The sequence below is a fragment of the Physeter macrocephalus genome, chromosome 9, assembly GCF_002837175.3.
Source record: "Physeter macrocephalus isolate SW-GA chromosome 9, ASM283717v5, whole genome shotgun sequence".
Lineage (NCBI taxonomy): Eukaryota > Metazoa > Chordata > Mammalia > Artiodactyla > Physeteridae > Physeter > Physeter macrocephalus.
In genome coordinates, this window is record NC_041222.1 from 76,606,030 (window position 1) to 76,629,138 (window position 23,109).

Consider the following 23,109-nt stretch of genomic DNA (forward strand, 5'->3'; position numbering starts at 1 on the left):
TTTCTCATCATAATCATAGCCAACATAATTAATTACTTATTGTAGTAAGCACTGTGTCAAGCCCATTATCTGCATTGACTAATTGAGGATTTATAACAACCTGCAAGGTAGTGTTATTATATTTTCTATTTTATACATGAGGATTATGAGATGGTGAGAGGTAAAGTAATTTGGAAACCATGTAGTCAGTAAGTGGTAAATCTAAATTTCAAGCTCAGGAACAATCCATATTCTTAATCTCCACTTGACACTGCCTCTCACTATGAGCTGGGTATATCAGTCAGGATAAGCTATGCTGCAGTAACAAAAACCCCCACATTTCAGTGGCTTAAAACAACAAACGTTTATTTTTTGCTTCATTACACGTATTGGCTGGGAGCTCTATCAGCATCATCCTCATTCCAAGATGAGGCTGACAAGGCAGCTGCCTTTTGAAAATTTAGCATTTATTATGGCACAGAGAAAGAGCACTACCCTTGGCACTATTAACACTATTATTATTGATGAATAATTTTTTTGTGGGGGGCTCTCCTGGGCACTGCAGGATCTTTAGCAGCATCCTTGGCCTCGACCCACTAGATGCTAGTAGCACCTTTCTCCCAGTTGTGACAACTCCAAATTGCCAAATGTCCCCTGGGTGCAACATTGTCCTTGGTTGAGAACCACTGCTTTAGTCTAAGATCTTGCAGTAAGCAGTGAAATCCTCCTCCTGGCAGTGATACAAGTCTCAACTCATTGGCCAGAACTAGTCACATGAACCCATCTCACCACAAGGAAGCCAGGAAGTGAATCCTACAAAGAGAAACATAGGGGAAAACAGAAATGTTTGGGAAACAACACTAATGATTACCACAGATGGGGACAATAATAATATGTCGTATGGACTGTTATGTGGATTAAATGAAACTTAGACATTTAAGTCAGTATGGACATCTGGGACAGTTTAGGCAAACTATATCCAAATCCAGCTATCCATCTGTTGTGGTAAATAAAGTTTTATTGGAACACAGACACGCCCATTTGTTTGCATATTATCTGTGGCTGTTTTCACACTACAGCAGGGGAGTTGACTACTTGCAACACAGACTGTAGGCCCCCAGAGCGTAAAATATTTACTATATGACCCTTTACAGGAAAAGTTTGCCAACTCCTGGTTTATAGAAACAAATTTATTTTGGAAGTGGGACTTTGGGGTAAACAGCAAAAATGGAAGATGATACATAGTCCTGTGTTGATCTTTGTTTCTAAATTGTTAGTGTGTACTTAGCATTATGCACTTGTGCCTCTGTGATCCCCAGCTTGGGGCTGTGACAGGATTCACAAAGATCTGCATCTACTCTCTCTACTTGTATGATTCACAACTTGGAGCTACACCTTTAAGTTAAAAAAACAACTTTGTATTGATCTTTCTCATACATACAGAAAAGTTCACATGTCATAAGTCTACAACCTCATGAGCTTTCACAGGCTGTGCTCACCCACAAGTGCCTTCCTGCTCCCTTCCAGACCTACTCACTGCTCTAGGGCACCCTGACTTCTAAGAGCAACAATAGTCAACTTAAAAAAATTTTTTTTATCATGGACAGTTTTCAAACATGTACAGTGGTAGAGAAAATCATGAGATGAACCCCATTGTATCTTTCAGCAGCTTCAAAAATTATTAGTATTTTGTCATTCATGTTTTATATACTCTCTCACTTCTCTCTCCAGATAGACAGGTAGGTAGGTACATAGGTAGATAGATGGATGGGGAGAGATAAAATATCTATTATCTATATATTATATAATAATATAGGATGTATTAGTATATGTTAATCTGTATAATATCATTTGGATTCCTATTTTTATAAACTTTAACTTTTCTTTTCTCATTTGTAGAGATAGGGATAATAATAGGACCTGCATAAATCTTCCTAGGGTTGTTAAAGATTAATTGATATCCATAAAGCTCTTAGAAAAGCAGGTAGTAAGTATTCAATAAATATTAACCAACTCCATCAAAATCAGCATCACCTGGATATAAGAAACTAATTATCAAGATCATAACTGCCCTCCCTTCCTTTCTCTAGGTCTATGCTGTGGTGGTAATTGCATCTGTAGTAGGATTTTGTCTGCTGGTAATGCTGTTTCTGCTGAAGTTGGCAAGACACTCCAAGTTTGGCATGAAAGGTAAGAAGGGTTGTGTTTATTTTACTTCTTACATGGAATCATTTTTGGCTCGTGACTAATGCGAATTACCACTAAAGAAGGAAGCAGCTAGATTTACAATGACTAGGGGTGAAGGCTGAAAAAATAGCAACAAGGCTATGATACTACAAATCAAGACAGAGCAAAATCATGTTGATTATTCAGCACTACTCACTTTCCAATGAGGACAGTTATCCTGGAAGACACAGAACTGGTTTCTTGAGTTTCAAGTGCCTAATAATGATATAAAAAAATAGTACCCGAGTTTTACTTTTGTTTCAGAAAGGCAGGCCAGGCTGGGTGGCAGTAGGCTAGTTATGGACACATGTATTTTGTGTAGAAAGGTCCTTTCTGTTGTACATTTGACTTCTGGAATTTCCATGGTGTGCTTTTTGTGTTGCTGCTGCTTTTTCAGATTCTCATCTGTTGAAATTTAAAGTGTTGGGAAGCAAAATAAGAACAGCCATTGGAAGTACATTGATGCTTTGTGAATGAGTGGCTTTTTATTTTAGTGGAAAAGTTCCTAGTGCTCGATTAAAAATTAGGGTCTCTGTTGCCCCTCAGTAGACCATTGGTCTCTTTTAGAGGATTGAAAATTCATTTTGGGGGACGGGGGAAACGTATTTAAATGTTCTTGTGATATAAGTAGCCAAGAGTTTCAATGATTAAAAAGCATTTGCTCTGAAATTTAAGCATATGTATTGACTCATATGTTATCGTTGAATTCTGTGTGGTCTCTTATAAATAGCCACTTGCTTGGAAAATATGTGAGGAAGGTTTAGTGGTGTCTGTCTTAATTGTGTTGGGGAGACGGTCAGGTGGGCTTTCTTGATCTGTACGGTTCATTACAATTACTATTAATGTCACTTGCTTACTTGAAAGTGATGTTTAAGTAGCAATAAGTTGTCCAGCGTACGCTGGGCTCTGGGATGCATCAGATCCATTTCTGATACTTTTTCCTCTGCCTTTGTTGGTGCCCATGACCAAGATTCCCAAACCTGAAATGAATGAGGAAGAGCAGTGGTAAATTAGGCCTTAAAAAAACACCTAAACCTTCTCCTGACTCCCCCTTTGGTCTGTTGATCCTTGACATTTCTTTTGAAGGAGGAAAGGCCTCTCATTCTCCAATTATGAATAAGGCTTGGGACAGAGACTGTACTACAGTGATTTTAATTAATCCTATGGTGGTGGTTTGCAAACTTGTCTTTGCCTGAGAAACTCCTGGAGAGCTTGTGAAAACACAGATTTCTGGGCTACCCTGAGAGTTTCTGATTTAATAGGTCTGCGGTGGGCCTGGAAATGGGCATTTCTGATGGTTTCCAAGGGATGCTGCTTCTTCCCAAGCATTCTCAGAGAATCACCTTTCTGTGGGATAAACATGGGTTCCCAGGTCTCTTTCCAAGCATGACTAGATGTGGGAGAGGCGTTGCAAACCAAACCCACCCATGGCTTCGAAGACCTTTCTGGATCCCCGTGTTCGGCTGGCGCCCAGGTCTGGCCTAGGCTGCTCCTTTTTATGTGTTAGCCACCTCCCATGGGATTTTGTTCTCCTCATCCTGATCAGATGTTTTCTGTCCTTAGAGGCACTTGGTGTGGATGTCCCCAAGCAGAGTGTTTACTGGACAGAGCCAGATTCTAGCTCTGTCACTTTCCTGTCTTGAGGGTTGACTTGGAAACTTTCATCTTGTGGGCTTTTCAGAGAAAGGGTATGTTCAGGTCCTACTGGGAGCTCAGAAAGGCTTTGGGAACCCTAGGAGCAATATTTGGGAGTCACTCCCTACCCCCACTTTCTGTAAAGAAAACAACAGAAGAATGATCTGTAAATGTGAACTCACTCTCTATAGTGCAGTGATGGAGGAGAAAAAAAGGCAGACGTTTTGTTTCAGAGAAGATTACATTTCATATAGTGACTCTGTCACTAAGGCTGACAAAGTATTTTATTTAGATAATTTGGGGTGACCACTGCTGAAGCACCTACATTTCCCGGGTATAACCTAAGGGTATCGTTAATGATTGGTAAGAAAGATTTTACTTAACCTTGTCACAGATCCAGTAAATGACTTTCTTCAGGCAATAACTACTAGAGCATATGTTTTACTTCCCTTCTTTTTAGACATAAATAAAATTGTTTTTAAAATTTTGTCTCAGAGACTCAGGTTCTTGTTTAGAATAGCTTTCTTCTCTATTTTTAGCTACACGTCTAACTGTGCCATGGTTTGGACAAAATGGGCCTGAGTTGAGGTTCTTGTTTTACTGGTCAAATGCTGAGCTGTAATTTGGGGGATCTAGAAGAGAAGACGAAGCTCATGCAATGAAACTGCCTAAAAAGTGGTGTTTAACAATTAATGTAAGTGATGTAAGTTAAAAGGACCTCTTGTATAGCATAGGGGACTATATTCAGTATCTTGTAATAACCTATAATGGAAAAGAATCTGAAAAAGATATATACGTATATATATATATATATTCTTGTGCGTGTATATATATACACACACACACACATATACACATATATAGATGTAAAACTGAATCACTTTGCTGTACACTTGAAACATCAACTATACTTCAATCAGCAAATTAATGTAACTTAATGTACTTTAACTGCTATTAGAGCTGTTGAAAAAACATACATCTTTAAAAGGGGAGAATGTGTAAAAACACTATTATACTTCCTGAAATAACCAGAAAACATGTCACTTGTGATTTCTGAGTGACAACGGTATGAAATGTGCATAGCCTTGGCCAGAACCAGTGCCTTGGTTCTGTGTAAGAGGCCAATGGCTGACGTGCAAATGAGCTATTCCAAATGTAATTCTTGCCCTCCTAAGCATCTTTGGGGAGATTCTACCGCCATGCATATTCCCTTGTCCTGGGGACAGATTGAGACTGAAGGACGGCAGCCAGCCCACTCATAGGTGTTTCCAGCTTTTTGCATTCCCAGCATTGCACACTTCAGCCTCCACTGTTTCAATCCATGGTAGCAGCGTTGGGATTATAAATTACAGTTTAATATTATTGATTCAACTGATTCCCAGGGTAACGCAAACCAGAAATCTCTTAAAATCACACTGCAGCTGCATGCAGGGCAACTCACAGATTTATGGATCAACCCTAGAACCCAAACATCATTGATGGCATTGCTTTCCATGGGAAGGTGATCCCTAAATTCCAAATCAGGGAGTTAAACCTAGATCTTAGAATACAGCAGTGATCTGTGCTGTGTTTGGAGATGGGTCTATGTGACTATAAGCTTCATAGGATTTTTTTTTCATCTATTCTGTCAGTTCACTATAACCAAATCCTGATGGTGCAATCTAGAACATAGAGGCCAGACTGTGAGCTCCAGAGTTCATATTGGTCTTATTCATCATTACTTACCCAGTGCCAAGGCCAAAGTTGGCAGTTGATAAATATTACTTGATGGAATGAATGAGCACAGAGAGTTTTCAACTCCATCCACGTTAGTTTGTTAATTGGAAAACAGTTAATATTTGGAGGGCAGCTTGTATATGAATGGTTAAAGAGAGATATTGGAGCTTTTCTAAACTTCTGAACTTAAAAGAAATTATTCCAGATAAGTAGTGGTCATAGACAGGAAGTCATTTTGTCCAGGTTTTGTCTTAGGATATGTGGGTTTTCACACACTGTTTTAAACTGTTATTGTTGTTGAAGTCTGGAGGATTCATTTTGACTTTCCATTTTGCACATGAGCCTCTTCAATTTCTGGCTCTCTCCTTCCAAATGTGTGGCCTCATAATGTGTGTCTTTGTCCAGCTTTGAGGCTGGCAGAAGTGCCAGGTGGTGACTCTCATCTTGGTGTTAACCTAGAAATTATGTTTCATTATCGTTTGATATGTTTTAAGCCTCTTGTTGCGAGTGTCCAATAGACTACCGGCCCTGTTTCAATAAAGATGTCAAGAGGTAGAATTTATCCTATTCCATTTCTCCATGCTCATTTCTGTGCCTTAACACCATCCTTTTGGCTTTTGGTTGAATATCTAGTTATCATAATTGCAGAGTCCTGAATAAAGCTCCTCTGTTTGTGCTTGGCCATCTGTGTAGGGATTATTCATATGCGTGTTTAGTATGGGTGCATGAACTATATGACACATTTATCTAAATCTATGCCTGTATCGATACCCTGTAGGTAACTGTATAATTTTATCCCTTTTCTTTGAAGAATGCCTGTGATTTATTTTAATTTTCACTGAAGTAGGGCTCAAGGACCTTTTCAGAGCAGCTCTATTGCCAAAGGAACAGGCAACCAGGCCTTTGAATGCTCTCATTTTTGTTGTAACCAAGTCTTATGTTTAGTTCTCACATTGCTTCCTGGCTCCCTTTCTTCGTTGAAAATGTAGAAGTGCACATAAAGAGGAAATGGAAGCATCTAGGGGCACAAGGGCTGCCAAGTCTTCTGGGAGTGCTCCACATTGGGAGGGCCGCCTGATGGCATTGATGGTGAACAGGGTTGGAAAAAAAAATAAGGGAATCAAAAGGGTGGAGGGGGATTGGCAGTCATCACACTGGTGAAGAATAGCTGTGACCATCAGCTTTCTGTTACTTGCGTTTCCTGATGGAAGTCCACATACGATATTTATTCTCTAAGTACCGATGCATCCTTTGTCCTTCTGGAGTAAATATAAAAGTGACCTGAAGAGGTCCTGCAGGAGGAACTGGAATAGGAAGCCTTTTCTCTTATTCAGGTTTGATGGCCTGCAGATTTCCTCTGCAGCCTCCTGTCCTTGACATAAACCGCTCATATGTCTTCATTCCTGCTAATTGAGCAGTAAGCATTTCCAACTCATAATTGACCAAAAAGCTACACTGCCTGAGAACACAGAGCCAGGTTTTAACTCCAGACCCAATGTCCCCAGTTTAAGTTTCTCCTCTTATATAAATGATCTTCTAAATGTCTTTCAACAGCAACCAAATATTTGGTTCTTTAAAAATAGTCATAAACATAGTGGGACCAAAGCTAAAGAGGTTGAAGGTTAAAGCCTTTTATATGAGCTGAAAACAATTCTGGAAAATTTAGGTTGACTTTAGCAGATATTTGGATCAACTTTTAAAAGAGGGAAAAATGTGACCAAAAGCCAGAAACACAGTTATAGAAACTTCTGTAAGGACAGACTGTTTTCCATATGATCCTCCCCCCGCCACCATTTTTTTTTAAAGACAAATAACATTTAAGTATTATAACAGTAACACATGAATGCGTTCTCATTTTTCAAAATTTCAAGCACTTTAGAAATACATAGAGCTAAAAGGGGAAAGTTCCTCTTCATCTTCCTTTCCCACTACCATTTCCACTCCTAGGGATAACCTTCTTTAACCATCCCCAGTGCATATATTATGTCAATAATAAGTTATATAGCTTCATTCATTATGTAGATAATCAAATATATTCATTTTTGTTTGCATAAAGACATTATAATACCAATGTTGTTCTGCATCTTTTTAAAGATAACTGTTTGCCTTGTAGATCTTTCTGAATCAATTCTTTTCTGAATTCTATTCCATTTTATTTCTGAGTACTCTGGTGTCAGGCTACCTCGGTCTGAATCCTGGCTCCGCCCATTACAAGTATGTGACTTTGAGCAAATTTCTCACGCTCTCTTGCCCCAGTATTTCCATCTGTAATGGGGCAATAACCGTACCCACCTCAGAAGTTTGTTATAAGATAAACGGAGTTCATGTATGTGAAGCACTTTGGAAAGTTACTGGCATTTAGTAATTACTATACAAATATTTACTGTAATTTTATTATTAATGAATTGGGAAATGTAAAAAAATTTACACTTTTACCAAGTTTTTAGAAAAGTATTCTAAATAATACCTTACTTATAAAGACAGATATTTGGAAATGGATTGCTGAGAGAAAAGGTTTGTATATTTTAAATGTTGATTTTAAATGTTGATAGATTACCTTGCAGGAATGCTTTATCAATTTACACTCCCACCAACAGTAGATGAGGGCATCGTTTTGTTTATGCTTTCACCCATATCAGATATTATCAAACTTTTTTATTTTTGCCAATTCACTTACAGTGTTATTCTGATTACTAATAAGGTTAAGCATTTTTATCATGTGAAGAATAGAAAGAAATGTTTATTTTTATTTGTTGACTTACCTTATAAATAATATGTACTAATCTTTTATTGGTTATATACATTGATCATATTTTCTTCTGATCTTTTGACTTTTTAAAATAGTGTCTTTGGGCAAACAGGAAGATTCACTTTTTTTATAGAAGGAAATCTGCCCATCTTTTCTGTCTAAGTTTTGCATCTTGCTGAGGAAATCTTCCCCTCCCTGAGGTTGTAAACATATATTTTAATATTTTTTTCACTAGTTTTACTTTGTATGTGTTTTTTTTTAACGTGCTCTTTAATCTCTTTGATTCTTTTTTATTTTTAACTTGATGTGAAATACTCTGTCTCTTTCAGAGATATATGTAATAAAGATATTTGCATGACATTTTCAGAGAGACCAACAGTACTATTTTAACTTTCTGGAATCAGAAAGTCATTAATAAAAAGAAATTTTGAAGAGTTTAGTGATTAACTTTTTTTTTAAAGTAAGTAATAGGCTTTGTTGGTTCTCTTATTTTATTCTCACAAAAGAGTATCAGAGAATATAGGGGGGTTTTTTTGTTTTTTGTTTTTTAACTGCCCTCCCCGGCTTCAGTATATTTTAGCATTCTCTTAATAGAGAACAAAATTTGTCAATAACAATCGAATCCTTGGAAATTTCATAAAAGACATTCAGTTGAAAGAGTTATTGAGTAATTTGACAAAGTGGAAATTAATCAAAAGAAGAATTAACCCAAGTGTGCTTTTCTTGTCCTTTGGAGATGTTATATAAACCTTTACCCTTACATTCGTGAGGTGAAGGTCTACTTTCTGAAGTCTCTTCTTGTAGGGTCACCATTTGGGTTATGCCTATATGAGGGCAGAACATGCATATTCTTTGCAGCATATTGAAAATGGGCCCAGAACTTTCAGGAACTGGCTCGATCAGGCAAAACAGGAAGCAGAAGCAGCAGCGTTTTTCCCATTAGCTTTCGGAGTACGCTGACCTCGAACTTTTAAAATTCCCTCTCTTACGTGGGTATCCCATAAGCCCAGTGTGATTCATGGGAGAACCCAGGTTTGCCTGTAATGTAGAAAGTGCAGCTGTATTGTTTAGGGACTTCCCACGCTACTAGTTTCACAAAAAGGTAGAGGGTCCCTTAAGAAATTAGATTTTGTACTTAAAAGTCAGAACTTGCTACCCCCTCTTTGGTCCTCCATAAATCCTGTGGTGAACTCACTTTGACCTCCTTACACAGATCATCATGCACTTTAAAAAAGACTTCCCAAACTGTAAAGTCTGCTACTTTTCTTCTTCTTTTCACCCTTCATTTCTCTTTTTTTACCTTTCATTTTTTTCCCTGCCATTTTGTCTTTCCACATCTCTGTGCATCCTAATTTTACATTCTTCCCTCCCTATTTTGGTTTTCTTCCTCCTCATTCCTAGCATCTGATTTTGGTGGACCAGCTTTTCAGAATTTGTGAAGAAGACAGATAATAACTTGGCTTAAATTGTAACATATGCTCTGACTTTATCCTACTTTATTTTGGGCAAGAATACTGAATGACTTGGGGAATAAATTTAGCTCTAAATCAGCGGAACTGTCACGTGGTAATTCAGAAGACAGCCTGTTTGAATACTGCACATCCTTCATGTTTGTAAGTTGTTAACTCTTAAGTCTTCAAACCTAGGAGTGTATAGAAATGTAATATTGGAGACTTATGAATCAGACAAGTTTGGGTTCAAATCTCATGTCTCCCACCTGCTAACTCTAATTTTAGGCAAAATTTTAAACTCTGTAAATTGTAGGTTCCTCTCTGGTAGATGGAATAATACCCATCTCTTAAGTGATTATAAGAATTAAATCAGTGCTTAGTTTCATGCCTGGCTCGTTGAACTAATTCTCTGAGGCAGTTATTGTTCAGATTTATGTTTTAATAATATATCACTAAGGAAAAGAGTATGGGGAGAGTCCTGTCTGAATTTATACTGATTCAGAATTGCAGAAAAATGTGCCAAATGCATACAGTGTATATTTAAGGTTTATTAGTTGAATTTATAGAAAAAAAATTGTAATTTTAATGTGTTATATTTTATGGGTATGTATTATGAATATAAGGTTGCTGAATCATATGCTTATTTTAAGCCTTTGAGTCCTTAAAGATACTGTGTGCAAATAATTGCAAATTCTTAACTTTATTGTCCTTTGAACAATTCATCTGTTTGAATTGTTTTGGGGTTTATGAAAACTCTGTTTTATCAGTTGATTGATTTGGTATGTCGACTTTTGTAGGGAAGGGGCAGAAAGAGCAGGCAGGGGTGGGATGGGGAAGAGAGCCCCTCTTCCCTCAGTAACATCAGCTTAAGCCTAGAAACATGAGCTCATGGAGCCTTCTGTTCTGATGTGTTTCCTTTTTGCAAGGGGGGATTGCAAATGCTAAAATAATTTCACAAAAATAGGCTTCAATTTTTGATATACAATAAGTCCCCTGCATACGAATGAGTTCCGTTCCAAGAGCACATTCGTAAGTCCAATTTGTTCGTAAGTCCAACAAAGTTAACCTAGGTACCCAACAAACACAATTAGCTATATAGTACTATACTGTAATAGGTTTATAATACTTTTCACACAAATAATACATACAAACACAAACAAACAAAAAATAAAGAAAACTTTTTTTTTTTTTGCTGTACGTGGGCCTCTCACTGTTGTGGCCTCTCCCATTGCGGAGCACAGCCTCCGGACGCGCAGGCTCAGCGGCCATGGCTCACGGGCCCAGCTGCTCTGCGGCATGTGGGATCTTCCCGGACCGGGGCACGAACCCGTGTCTCCTGCATCGGCAGGCGGACTCCCAACCACTGCGCCACCAGGGAAGCCCAAGAAAACATTTTTAATCGTACAGTAACTGAAAAGTACAGTACAACAGCTGGCATACAGGGGCTGGCATCGAGTGAACAGGCAAGAAGAGTTACTGATTGGAGGAGAGAGAGGAGGTAGGAGATGGTAGAGCTGAAGGATCGTCAGCATTAGGAGACGGAGGGCAAACTGCAGTTTCACTCACACGTGATGTTGATGGAATGCATGTTCACATCTTTGAAAGTCTCAACTTGAAGGTTTGTGTGTAGGGGACTTACTGTATTTACAGCTTCCTTGAATGGGTCATCCAGGACATCCACCTTACACAGAAACAATGTTAGCTCTTTGTATAAAAAATAAAAAGTTAAAAACTTCCAAAAAGAAAAAGATGAAAAGAGGGTTCTGGAGAAAATAAATTCTTCCTTATGCAATTGATTGTCACTTGTGTTATTATAATCACAGACCAAGATGCTGCATTTCCAGAGAAGCCAAGGCTTTTGGCAGGCAAGTGGTGGTGGGAGATCTTTGTTTTTATCAAGACATCAACACAAATAGAATTACATTGGCTTGTTCTGTGATCACCTAGCAGCTTTAGTGGTCTGAGGACAGACAGAATGAGAGAGAGAGAGAGAATGAGAGAGAGAGTGTGTGGTCCATTCTAACTCACCAAGTCTTCAGTAAGAGATTAATATCCTGAGTTGAAGGCAGAGATGTCATCTCAGCCCTAACTGTGTCAGTGGAAGGAAGGAAGCGGACTCAAGTTCAGGGTGGGAGTGGAGTGGGAGGGGAGAATGTTGGGAATGAGGTGGTATTCCTATTTACAATCATGGTTGTCATCTTTAGTAGTTCCGGCAAGACTTGAGTAGAGTCAACTGAGATTTTCCCACACTTACTTCCTGGATTATCTGTAAAAGAAAATTGTGTAAAGACCAGAATTAGCAGTATGGGACCAAAAGGCATCTGAGGGTCTCCTCCAGCTTTAATATCTACCATCCTGTTACATAGCCATTCATAACAATGACACACTCACTAAAAGAGTCTGCCATGCATTTCTGATGATGTCCTTTATTATTATGGCATGTAATGATACAGTCTTTTTTTTTTCCACTGTGAAACCACAATCTATTATTAACATATGAAATATTGTGTCTATATGGTCAATGCTAAATAATCCTGGATATGTTTTCAAATTTATGGTCATCTTAAGAAAATATTGCCTCTCAGTTATAAACAGAAGATATTTCTTATTTAGTTACATTCCCAATAATTCTGTTTACTATTAATTTGCATGTAACATATACCCTGGCAGGGGTACCTTTGACATCCCAGCTCCAGAAAAGAGAGGCAGCCCTGCCTAGCTCTCTTTTCCTGGAATGGTGTGGGTTTTTCGAGAAGCAGATCAACAGCTGATCTGCTTCCCAACTCTTTTGAGTCAGACTTCACAGCATGGCTTTTTTATTTTATTTGAATAAATTTTTATTTATTCATATTTAAAAGCCACACACATTCCATAGGCCGTAAATAATTTCTGTGTTATATTCCATGTAGCTATAAGTGTGGACAACTGCAAGGTCATTTCAGATGTACATTTATGTGCATAATGTATCCCTCACACTATATCTTGGTTCTCCTGTGATGCTATGACAGTGAGTGAAGGGATATTAAAATGTCTAGGATAGGATGGAGAATGGGGCAGGCACTTATCTCAGACACAGACTGTAAGATATGTGACTTTATTTTTCTATATATGAATTAAATGTCTATTTTTTGCCCTTTTTGCACTATGTAGTGGCAGTCTAACCTCCTACCATTCTGTGTAATCTTAAAAATTATGGGCAATCACAGAACGTTTCATGTTTGTCCCATCAGGTCCGGTTCTCTCACTCTCATCTTCATTTCCTCAGGTAGAGTGTGGGCTTAGGGATGCTGAAGTGCCACTGCACGGGAGGGGACATTCTGTGGCCACTGGTGGTCATTTCTCCATGTTGGTGGCCGCTGTGTTGTCCCACTTGTCCTTGGCTACCAGTTGGTGTAGTTCTCAGCTGTCCATCCTGTGTTCCTAGCCAGGGTCCGCCACTTTCACACACCTCTCTGTAAGGGTGTCAATGAAGCTTTGGGGACACAGGAAATGCTGAAAGACTGGCCCGGGCTCTCTCTAGAGAGAGAGACCAGAAATGGTCTCCCATTTCTGCCATTATAGGCTTGAGATTGTCTTCTTGGCCGCCTTTTCAGGTCCACCCCCACCCAAAGGGGTTCCTCTTTTCTTGAATCTCCAAACTTGACTAGAGGTTCTCCGGTTCCCCAGCCCCCATATTTCACTAGGGGGCAGGTTACACACTTCCTCCTTCCTGTCTCTAACTTATTTATCTCCCGTCTGCCTCTTCCTGCTTCCCATGGGGACAGAGGTATATGACAAGCAGTTCTTCTTGATTTCTTCTTCCAAATAATTTTTTCATACATGTGAATCTTGTGTTTTCTCTCCAACTTTTTATTATGAGATTTTCAACATGGAGGAAAGTTGAAAGACTATTCCATCTGTATACTCAAAACCTGCATTCAACCTCTGTTTAACATTTTGCTGTCTGATTATGAGTTGCCCATATCATGTCACTTCACTCCTAAACTCTCTGGCACATTTCTCCTAAAAGCACAATGCCAACACCATTATCACTGTACCCGAGAAAGTTAAAACAACTCTGTAATAGCAGATAGTACTTAGTCCAGCTTCAAATTTCCCCAGTTGTTCAACTAGCCTTTAATAGCTATTTATATTTCAAACCAAGATCTACTCAAAGTTCACCACACTGCATTTGCTCATTGTCTTCCCTTGGCCTTTTTCAGTCTGGATTGCTACCTCCATTTTCTCCCCCTCTGGACATTGACTTTTTGAAGAGACCTGTCAGTTGTTCTGTAGAATGTCCTTCATTCTGGTGGTGTTCGATAGTTTCCTTGTGGGATTCTTGAACTTGTCGTTTATCCCCATATTTCCTGTGAACTGGAACTTACTTCTAAAGGCTTGATTAGATGCCAGTGAAATGTTTTTGGGAAGAAGACTATAACAGAGGTGCTGAGTGCTTGACAGTGTACCACAGTTAGAAACACATGTCACCTTGATACACTGTTACTGTAAGTTTGACCACTTTTTAAAAATGGTGGCCACCAAAAATGTCAATAGTGACCTTTCTTTGTAAATACAAGTTTCCCTTTGCAGTTGGTAGGTAATTTGTAGAATGATAATTTGACATCTAGCAGATATCTTCGTTCCCCAAAACTTGAACATAATGGGCTTAGTACCCAGTTCTGATCCTTTCCTGAAAAAATTATTTTATTTCTGAGGGTTGCAGAGGGGTGTTTTTCTAATTCAATCATTCCTTCTACATACTAGCTTTTGCTTAAGAAAAAAGGAAGAAACAAAAAAAGAGCATCCTGGTCTTGACCAAGAATTTCCACTTCTTAATTTTAGTTCTACCTGTATCCTGGATAACCCTCTCTTGAGGCCATGGAGGTTTGGTATCAAGCTGCCTACACTAGGGAGGGTCATGGGGTTACAGAAAAGATTTATGGCCACAGTATTACTGTATCCAAAATATTATTTTATTTTATAAAATATTTACTTTGTGCTTCTCAAAGTCATCGAGCTTTGTGGGAATTCTTCTATTTTTCCTTTTCATGATGATTAAACATTAAGTAGGTATAATAAACCTAATTGCTTTAGGATTCTTTCCTGCAACTTTGTGGTTGTTGGTAGAATCAAAGACAGTGAGAGCTGCCAGTGAGTTTAGGAATCATCCCAAGTCCTTATTACAGAGATGAGGACATTGGGACCCAGAGAGCTTAAGTGACTTGCCTAAGGTTACACAGCTGGTTTGTGGCAGATATAGGGCTGGGAGCCAGGCCTCATGACTCCAGTTTTACTGTTTTATGCTGTGAGACTAAGAAACATTATAAGAATAAACAAATTTTATTTCCCTGTCAAATTCACTGCTTTTTATGTACTGCCCTTGGATGTCACTAGTATGTGTTGCCACTGGTATGTGTTGCTGTTGGATGATACTGTATTTCTCAAAGCTGGGGATGTATATCCTCAGTGGTAACAAGATGGTTTGAAGGGATATTTGGGGCTAACACCTTTAATATTGATAGTTCTATATTTAGTATTTATTAGAAAAAATATACCTGGCACATCATACCCTTGGTTTCATGATATTATTGTTTAGGCTAAAGCTTAAGCTTAAAAATATGAAATAAAGAAAAATATTAAATAAATAATTCTGATTTCAATTTTAAAATGATTATTTGAGTAGGACTGTTCTAAGGCACTGGAAATTTAATACTGAACAGAACAAAGTTTCTGCCTCATGGAGCTTAAACTCTAGTTGAGGGGAGAGACAGAAAAACAGAGAAAGATATCTAGATGTAATCTATAGGTAATCTCAAAGGCTATGAATAAAGTGAACCAAGGTAAGAGGAGGATAGTGAGAGTTTTGTTATTTTTAAATAGTTAAAAATGGCCTTTGGTAGTTTGATAGGGATTGCATTGAATCTGTAGATTGCTTTGGGTAGTATAGTCATTTCCACAATGTTGATTCTTCCAATCCAAGAACATGATATATCTCTCCATCTGTTTGTATCATCTTTAATTTCTTTAATCAGTGTCTTATAGTTTTCTGCATGCAGGTCTCTTGTCTCCTTAGGTAGGTTTATTCCTCGGTATTTTATTCTTTTTGTTGCAATGGTAAATAGGAGTGTTTCCTGAATTTCTCTTTCAGATTTTTCATCATTAATGTATAGGAATGCAAGAGATTTCTGTGCATTAATTTCTTCTTTTCTGATTTGGATTCCTTTTATTTCTTTTTCTTCTCTGATTGCTGTGGCTAAAACTTCCAAAACTATGTTGAATAATAGTGGTGAGAGTGGGCAACCTTGTCTTGTTCCTGATCTTAGTGGAAATGGTTTCAGTTTTTCACCATTGAGAATAATGTTGGCTGTGTAAAATAGATAGCTAGTGGGAAGCAGCCGCATAGCACAGGGAGATCAGCTCGGTGCTTTGTGACCACCTAGAGGGGTGGGATAGGGAGGATGGGAGGGAGATGCAAGAGAGAGGAGATATGGGGATATATGTATACGTATAGCTGATTCACTTTGTTATATAGCAGAAACTAACACACCTTTATAAAGCAATTATACTCCAATAAAGATATTTTTTAAAAAAAAGGCCTGTCTGATCAGATGACATTTGAGCCAAGAGTCCAAGGCAGTGAGGGAGTGAGCACGCTGATACCTGAGGGAACAGCATTCTAGGCAGAGGGAACAGCACAAGCAAGGGGTGGAGGCTGGGGGGAGCTCTGTGTTGAAAGAACCATGTAGGCCAGTGTGGCTGGAGCAGAGTGGGGTTGGGGTGGGGGGAGCAGTAATTGGGACCAGAGAGGAGGCGGAAATGCACAGGGACTTGCAGGCCTTCAGAAGGCTTTTCCCTGAGTGAGGGCTAATGTACAGAAGGTACTTGAATGAGGCATCAGTTGTGAAAGTGTTTGTGAAGAATTTAAACGTGGATGACACTGAGGTATTAATGTACTGAGTTAGAGTCTAATAACAAAAGATGACTGGGCGAAAGGGTATTTCTTGGAGGTGGGAGTGAGAAGTTCATGATACAAGGGTGTGGAAAAAATTCCTTGTCAGGCTCAAGATCAGGACCATGATTCCCACCTCTTCCCAATCCCCAACATTCATACACATATACCCACATATACACACATTCAACACACACTCTGAAATGATGGTTTGTAGAGTTTTTTTGTCATCAGCATTACCCAGTGTTATATACACATAGGATACTGTGGTTGTTAGTTTTCACAAGACCATGGCCACTTGAGAGCAGAAAGGGGTAGGACCCAGGCTTTGAGTTATCTTATAATTTTTCTTTTCTTCACTCTGATTCCTTTTATGCAGCCCAGTTCACTCCAAGGGCTGGGTCATTATACTCTAGTTAATTTCATGGCTGATATAATTTGAGTAAATTCTCTCTTTTTGAGATCTCAGCTGCCATTGGGAGAAAAGCACCAACTGTTTGAAAAGTCAAATGATGCATTTTCACAGTGAGCAAAGACATTGTGGGGATTCTTCTGTTTTTCCTTATCATGATGATTAAACGTTAAGTAGAACCCATGTTCTCTGCATGGTGTGTTTCTTATTTTTGGCTTGAAACCCAGGGCTAGAACTTAAGGTCGGGCTGCATTTTTTGAAGCTGTGCATTTCCAGAGAGGAGGAAGCACTTGATTTTCCTGCTTCTATATCCTCCCAACAAATTACTGATAACACTTTGCCATCTTGTGGTGTCGATAAGTCTTCTTTCTTGAATCACCAAGGGGGGTGGGCTTGGTACAATGTAATTATTCTATGGCCAGTTCTCCAGATCTCCTTAAATGTATTTTTCTATCTCTATGCTTCACCCTCTTCTTAGTCTCTCTCTTTGGGAAGTATCTGACCATCACCTTTGGGGACATTCTTTCCTCTGCTTTTCCCCAAACCACTGTCCCTCTCCTCTGGCTGGGGTGGTCTAGAGCAGAATCCTCTGCATCCTTTCCCCATAAGATCTGTGCATTGGGTTCTTCCCAAGTCTTCATAATTGTCATGTAGATCTTCCTCCTTATCAAGTGCCTAGTGATATGTATTTATTCTAGTCTGTTTTCTCACCCATCACCTAATATGCTAATGGATTAGCAAATTCAAAGAAACAAACTCAGATATTACCAGCAAAAAAGCATATTTGAAAAGACACATCTGCCATGTACAGACTTGCATAATGAGAACCTAAAATGGAAAACAATGGCCACGGTTTTGGATAATCCCATTCTTTGGTACAGATTCTTGGACAGCATTAATTTTGGTTGGACTTCTGAGTTTTCCCTCTGTTCAGCATCTTTTTTTTTTTTTTTTTTTTGCGGTACGCGGGCCTCTCACTGCCGTGGCCTCTCCCGCCGCGGAGCACAGGCTCCGGACGCGCAGGCCCAGCAGCCATGGCCCACGGGCCCAGCCGCTCCGCGGCACGCGGAATCCTCCCGGACCGGGGCACGAACCCGTGCCCCCTGCATTGGCAGGCGGACTCTCAACCACTGCGCCACCAGGGAAGCCCTGTTCAGCATCTTATACTACACATCATATTCTTATCAATTCCAAACCTTTTCCATTACAAAGCAATACATGGGAAAGCAGAGAACTATAATCAGACTCTGAATTCTCAGAATTCAAATATGCCGAGAGTGGGGGACACCAAGTCTTAGTAGCTTCATCCTGTTGTTTTAGCACAACTTTAGCAAATGTTTCACCTTGAAAGGATAGCTCATTGCAGATATTTTGTAACAGTAGTAAAGGTTGACAATTTTGTTTGAAGAAGATAGTCATTCTTAGGCTCTATCCTCTCCCCTCCTCCCACCCTCCCCACACCCATAGGTGTGTCTGCTGAGCTTCTGAGGTGTTCTGAGAGTCCAGAAGTAGAACACAGCCCCTGCTCTTTGGTGGAAGCCATTGTGGTTACTGGCTATTTATTTAGAATTGGAACTTATTAGGTGCAAAAACTTGAAGTGCCCATTAATTATCAGTGTTATCTGTCTGTTGGGCTCCTCAGAAATTCTTCATGAATTTTATTTTAATGTATCTGTTGACATAATTGCCTTAAATTATGAATTGCTAAATTATAAATCCTATTGGAAATTTTTGAAAAGGGGGTGTATGGAACATTTATGACCCTAAAAAATTAATTACATGTGTTATTTAAAAAATATTGTAATATTTCATGTTTTTGTAGTCATTTATAATAAGATATTAGTTAATCCTCAGGTGACCTTGTGATCCAGTCTACCTATCCAATTGGCTGTCTCCATTGAGTCCTTATTACCTGAAGTCTTAAAGTCCCCTTACCCTTTCTACAGATAAGGACGTGAAGGTATAAGAAATTATATTTTTACATTATGAGAATTTATTTGAATAAAGCAGTCTTGAATCTGTGTAATACAGATCTTTCTTAACCAGATGCGTAGATTACACAGCTCAATTTAAATAGCATCCCAGGATCTCTAGCTACATGAATGGTTAAATGAATTTGCATGTGTGAAAGAGCCCAGGAGTTGCTGCTGCTGGTTTTTTCTTGGTAGTTGAGGAGTTGCCCACTGCCCTTTCTCAATCGTTTCTGTCTGAACAGCGTCTGTGCCCTCTCTTAGTGGCACAACTTTCTTCAATAGAAAACCATAACCGTATTAGGTTGAAGAGCTCATTTTTTGATGCCTCAGGGCAAACCTTCAAAACTGAATTTCATACTCCTAGGAAACATTTACTGCAAACTTAGCTTTGTAAATTACCAAAGAAAAATGAATGTATTTGCAGTGAACTGTACATTATTTGGTGATCACCCAACTCCAATAAGCAGAAGGCAGAGTCAGCACAGATGTGGGTCCATGAAATTCTCTTGATTAATGTTGCACATGTTGTCTGTGCTCTGTCCAGCTGCCCTCAAACTCCTCTTACTTGTCCTGTGCACTTTCCCTGCTTTCTGTGTACAATTGCTCCTTAGGGCTAGCACCTGAGACCTTCTTCAAAGATCTAGCCTTGAACTAGTGGGCCTCCTACCCCAACCCAGGACACACACACGCACGCGCGCGCGCGCGCACACAGACACACACACACACACACACACACACACACACACACACAGCTGGAAGTGGCTGGGAGTTCAGTACCCTCCTCTCTCTTCCCTCAACCCCTCCTCTGCTGATGACTGACTGTCGGTTTCGGAGCAGAAAGCTCACTCCCTTGCCTTTAGGCTGAGCCAACTCCACTGGGTAATTTACAACTTCTCTGTAGGATCTGTGGTGTAATTTACACTCCAGAGCTCCCAGCAGGATCAAGCTGGAGGCTGAGACTTCACCTGAAATTGCAGCCTTGCTTGGATTCCCTTGTCCCTCTCCTGCTTCCCCCTCTCTTGGGAACCCTCCTTTAATAAATCACTTGCCATGAACACTGCTCTCTTGGCATACTTCTGAGCAACTGACCTAAGACAGCATTTTCTGCAGGAGCTCTAAGAAATTGAATATGTTATGCGATGCTTTTTATCAACATATTTAAATCTATTTAAAATCTCTTGTCTGCTCATTTGGGCTACAGTCTGCAAGTGGGTGATCTTAAAATTTAATTAAAATTTTAAGTGAGGTATAGATTATTGTTACCATTTATTGAGGGGAACCACTGTGTGCCACTTTACTGACACATTTTCTTTGGTTTTCATAGTAATCTTGCATTTTAAGGATGAGTTAATTGAAGTCCAGAGACGTTTATTAACGTGCCCAAGCCACAGAGCTAATAATTGGCAGAACCACAATTCAAACCCAAATCTTTCTGCTTTTAATGATTTAGCCTTTTCAACTGCTGCCCTGCTGACTCTCTTGCCTTGTTGGAGTATTAAAATGTCTACTTCTGTATGCTATGAAAGGGGCATTCCAACATCAAAGTTCATGACTTACTAAATTTGGAGGAGACCGTCTCTTTATTAAGTGATAACAAAATGCATTACCAAACACCAAACTTAATTTCCCAGAATGAGAGTGATTGAAAATGATATCTAATAAGTGCTTGAATCAAGTCACATCAATTTGTTGTGTACAGAAAGTTCTTTGTCCAGTTTATGACAGAATCTGGGGTGGTTCATAGAAAAACAAAATTACAGAGAAGGTGGAAAACAGGACAGGGCACCAGGAATACACTTCGGGAGCAGAGGATGGAGGTTTCTCTTTTGGCTCTCCTTCTGGGGTGGCCACACTCAGTCCTGTGACTGTATTGTACCAGGATGCTGTTTAGAAAATGACTTTCCAAGGCCTCTAAATGGACCATAGTGTTCTGAAAGCCCTAACTCATCTCACAGGAGTTATCAGTCTGTTCCACAGAAAGATCCTTAAAGAAAAAAATGAAGAGATAATGGCAATGATGGCATGGTCATCGAGATGGACATACATCAAGCATCTGTGTTGGGTTCTGTTTGAATTATTCATTGCTGACACAAGCCCTACACATGTAAAAATTTCAGCAAGAATACACAAAAACCATATCAGAAACTTTTAAATTTTCTGTAAGGTGATGTCAGCACGTATTACAAACTGTAGCTGCTTTCTCTTTCTCAAGGACCCTCCTCTACCCCTTTGCCTGATTATTTCTTACTTATCTTTTAAAGATGAAGCTCAGGCATCACCTCCTCCAGGAAGCTTTCTCTGATGCCTCACGAGGGACAATATCCTTTTTTTGTGGATTTGTATTTGTATTTGTACCATGAGCAATCGTCCAGAAGAAGGCTTACCCCATCATATTGAAAGAATATGCTTACTTGTTAGTCCTCCCATTAACCTAAAAGCTCCTCAAGGTCACCAGTTTTGTTTTATTATCCCTGTGTCCCTAGTACTTGATATGGTGCAAGTCAGAGTTAACAGTCAGTAAATGTGTTTTGAATTGAACTATAAGGAACAAAGAAAGCTCCCTGTCTTTTTGGTATACATGATATGTTCTTGCAAATTGTTTTAAAGCCATCCGAGTGACTTGGGCAGAGAGATATTGAAGAATTAGAAGGCAGCGGAAACACTAGGTCCGGCTTTTAGGGCAAGAGGATCTGGAAGAGAGAGGAATGTGGGTTGTGTCCAATAGGCTGGGAGAAGTTTGGTAGGCAGATGCCATCTGAGGGCTACTTGAGGTCTTGATTTAAGAGGTGAGAATTATGATGGAGGACAATGAGGAAGAGAGCATCTTTTGAAATTGTAAAGGATGAAATGAAATTTGCATTTGAGGCCAGATAGGGTGTAGCAAAAGGAGCATGGACTCAGGTTTGACTCTAAGTCCTGCTGGGTTCTTTTCTGGTGGCTTAACCTCTCTGAATTTCTTTTTATTTTATTTTTTTAATCTGTAAAATGAACATACCAGCACCAATTTCATAGAGGAATCTTGATTTAATCTAAAGATTAATAAGATAGTGCTCAGCAGATATTAAGTGTTCTCTAAAGTTCCATAAAGTTCACCTCAGATCCTTCCCAGTGGTTTCTTGTCAACAGTTGAAAGGTGATTAGCTGGGAGGGATAGTGATGGGAGAATAGAAAGTGTGTAACAGTGGACATGCATCCATTTATTTGTTCTTCCATTAAACATCTTACTGAGGGTGTACAATGTACCAGGCACAGGGAATAAATATGTGTACATCACTGTTTGTCTTCAAGAAGTTTGTAGTCTAGAGAAAGAGTGACATCTAAGAAGGTGACATGGCAGTAGGTAATCTAAATAGCCCCACACAGGAGGGGACTGATTTATTCTGTTTAGAGAAATCAGAGAGCACGTCACAAGGTTGTCAGCTCTCAAGTGGAGTCCGAAAGGATGAGTAGGAGGTCACACATGGATGAATTGGAGCAGGCATCTGTCAGGGCATGGAGGTTTGTATCGGGGTAGTTTGGCTGTTGCTGGAGTGGAAGATACAAGAGGGCAATGGCAGGAGATGATGATGGAAAGATGGACAAGGACCAAAATGCAAAAGGCCTCCCTGCATGCCATGGAGTTTAGATTTAGTCCTGAGGTCACAGTGGAGCCACTGAATTTAGGGACTGATGAGGAAGTCGTTGAGAGGCAGGGTTAGAAAATCTCAATGTGAAGAGTGATCTTGTTTATGTTGATTTCTTGGCTCCTGCCATGACTTTTTACTTTTTTCTTTCATTTGCTATTAAATTTGGAAGTGATTAATAAAGCTGTTCATTTGAGTTATAATAACATTACTAATTTTAAAAAATTTCTGTTTTCATTGTCTTCATATTGTTTTGATGGACTAAAGTGGTCATGCTTATTAAATAAATAATGTGGGATTTGTTCATTTCTTCAACAAGTACTTAAGGAGAGCCTGCTCTGGGCCAGCCTGTGATAGACCCTGAGGACATAGACAGAGGGAGATGACATTAGATTGATAAATGTATAGGGCGTG

At 39.3% G+C, this 23,109-nt stretch overlaps 1 protein-coding gene across 2 annotated transcripts in view; it reads left to right on the forward strand.

Moving 5' to 3' along the window:
* The window catches only part of NTRK2 (neurotrophic receptor tyrosine kinase 2), a 363,441-nt gene that overhangs the window by 81,477 nt on the left and 258,855 nt on the right, over positions 1-23,109 (forward strand). For both annotated transcript variants that reach the window (XM_028494098.2, XM_028494096.2), the window contains one exon: positions 2,070-2,169. In XM_028494098.2, the coding sequence (XP_028349899.1) occupies positions 2,070-2,169 (100 nt within the window). The remainder of the gene's footprint in view (positions 1-2,069; positions 2,170-23,109) is intronic.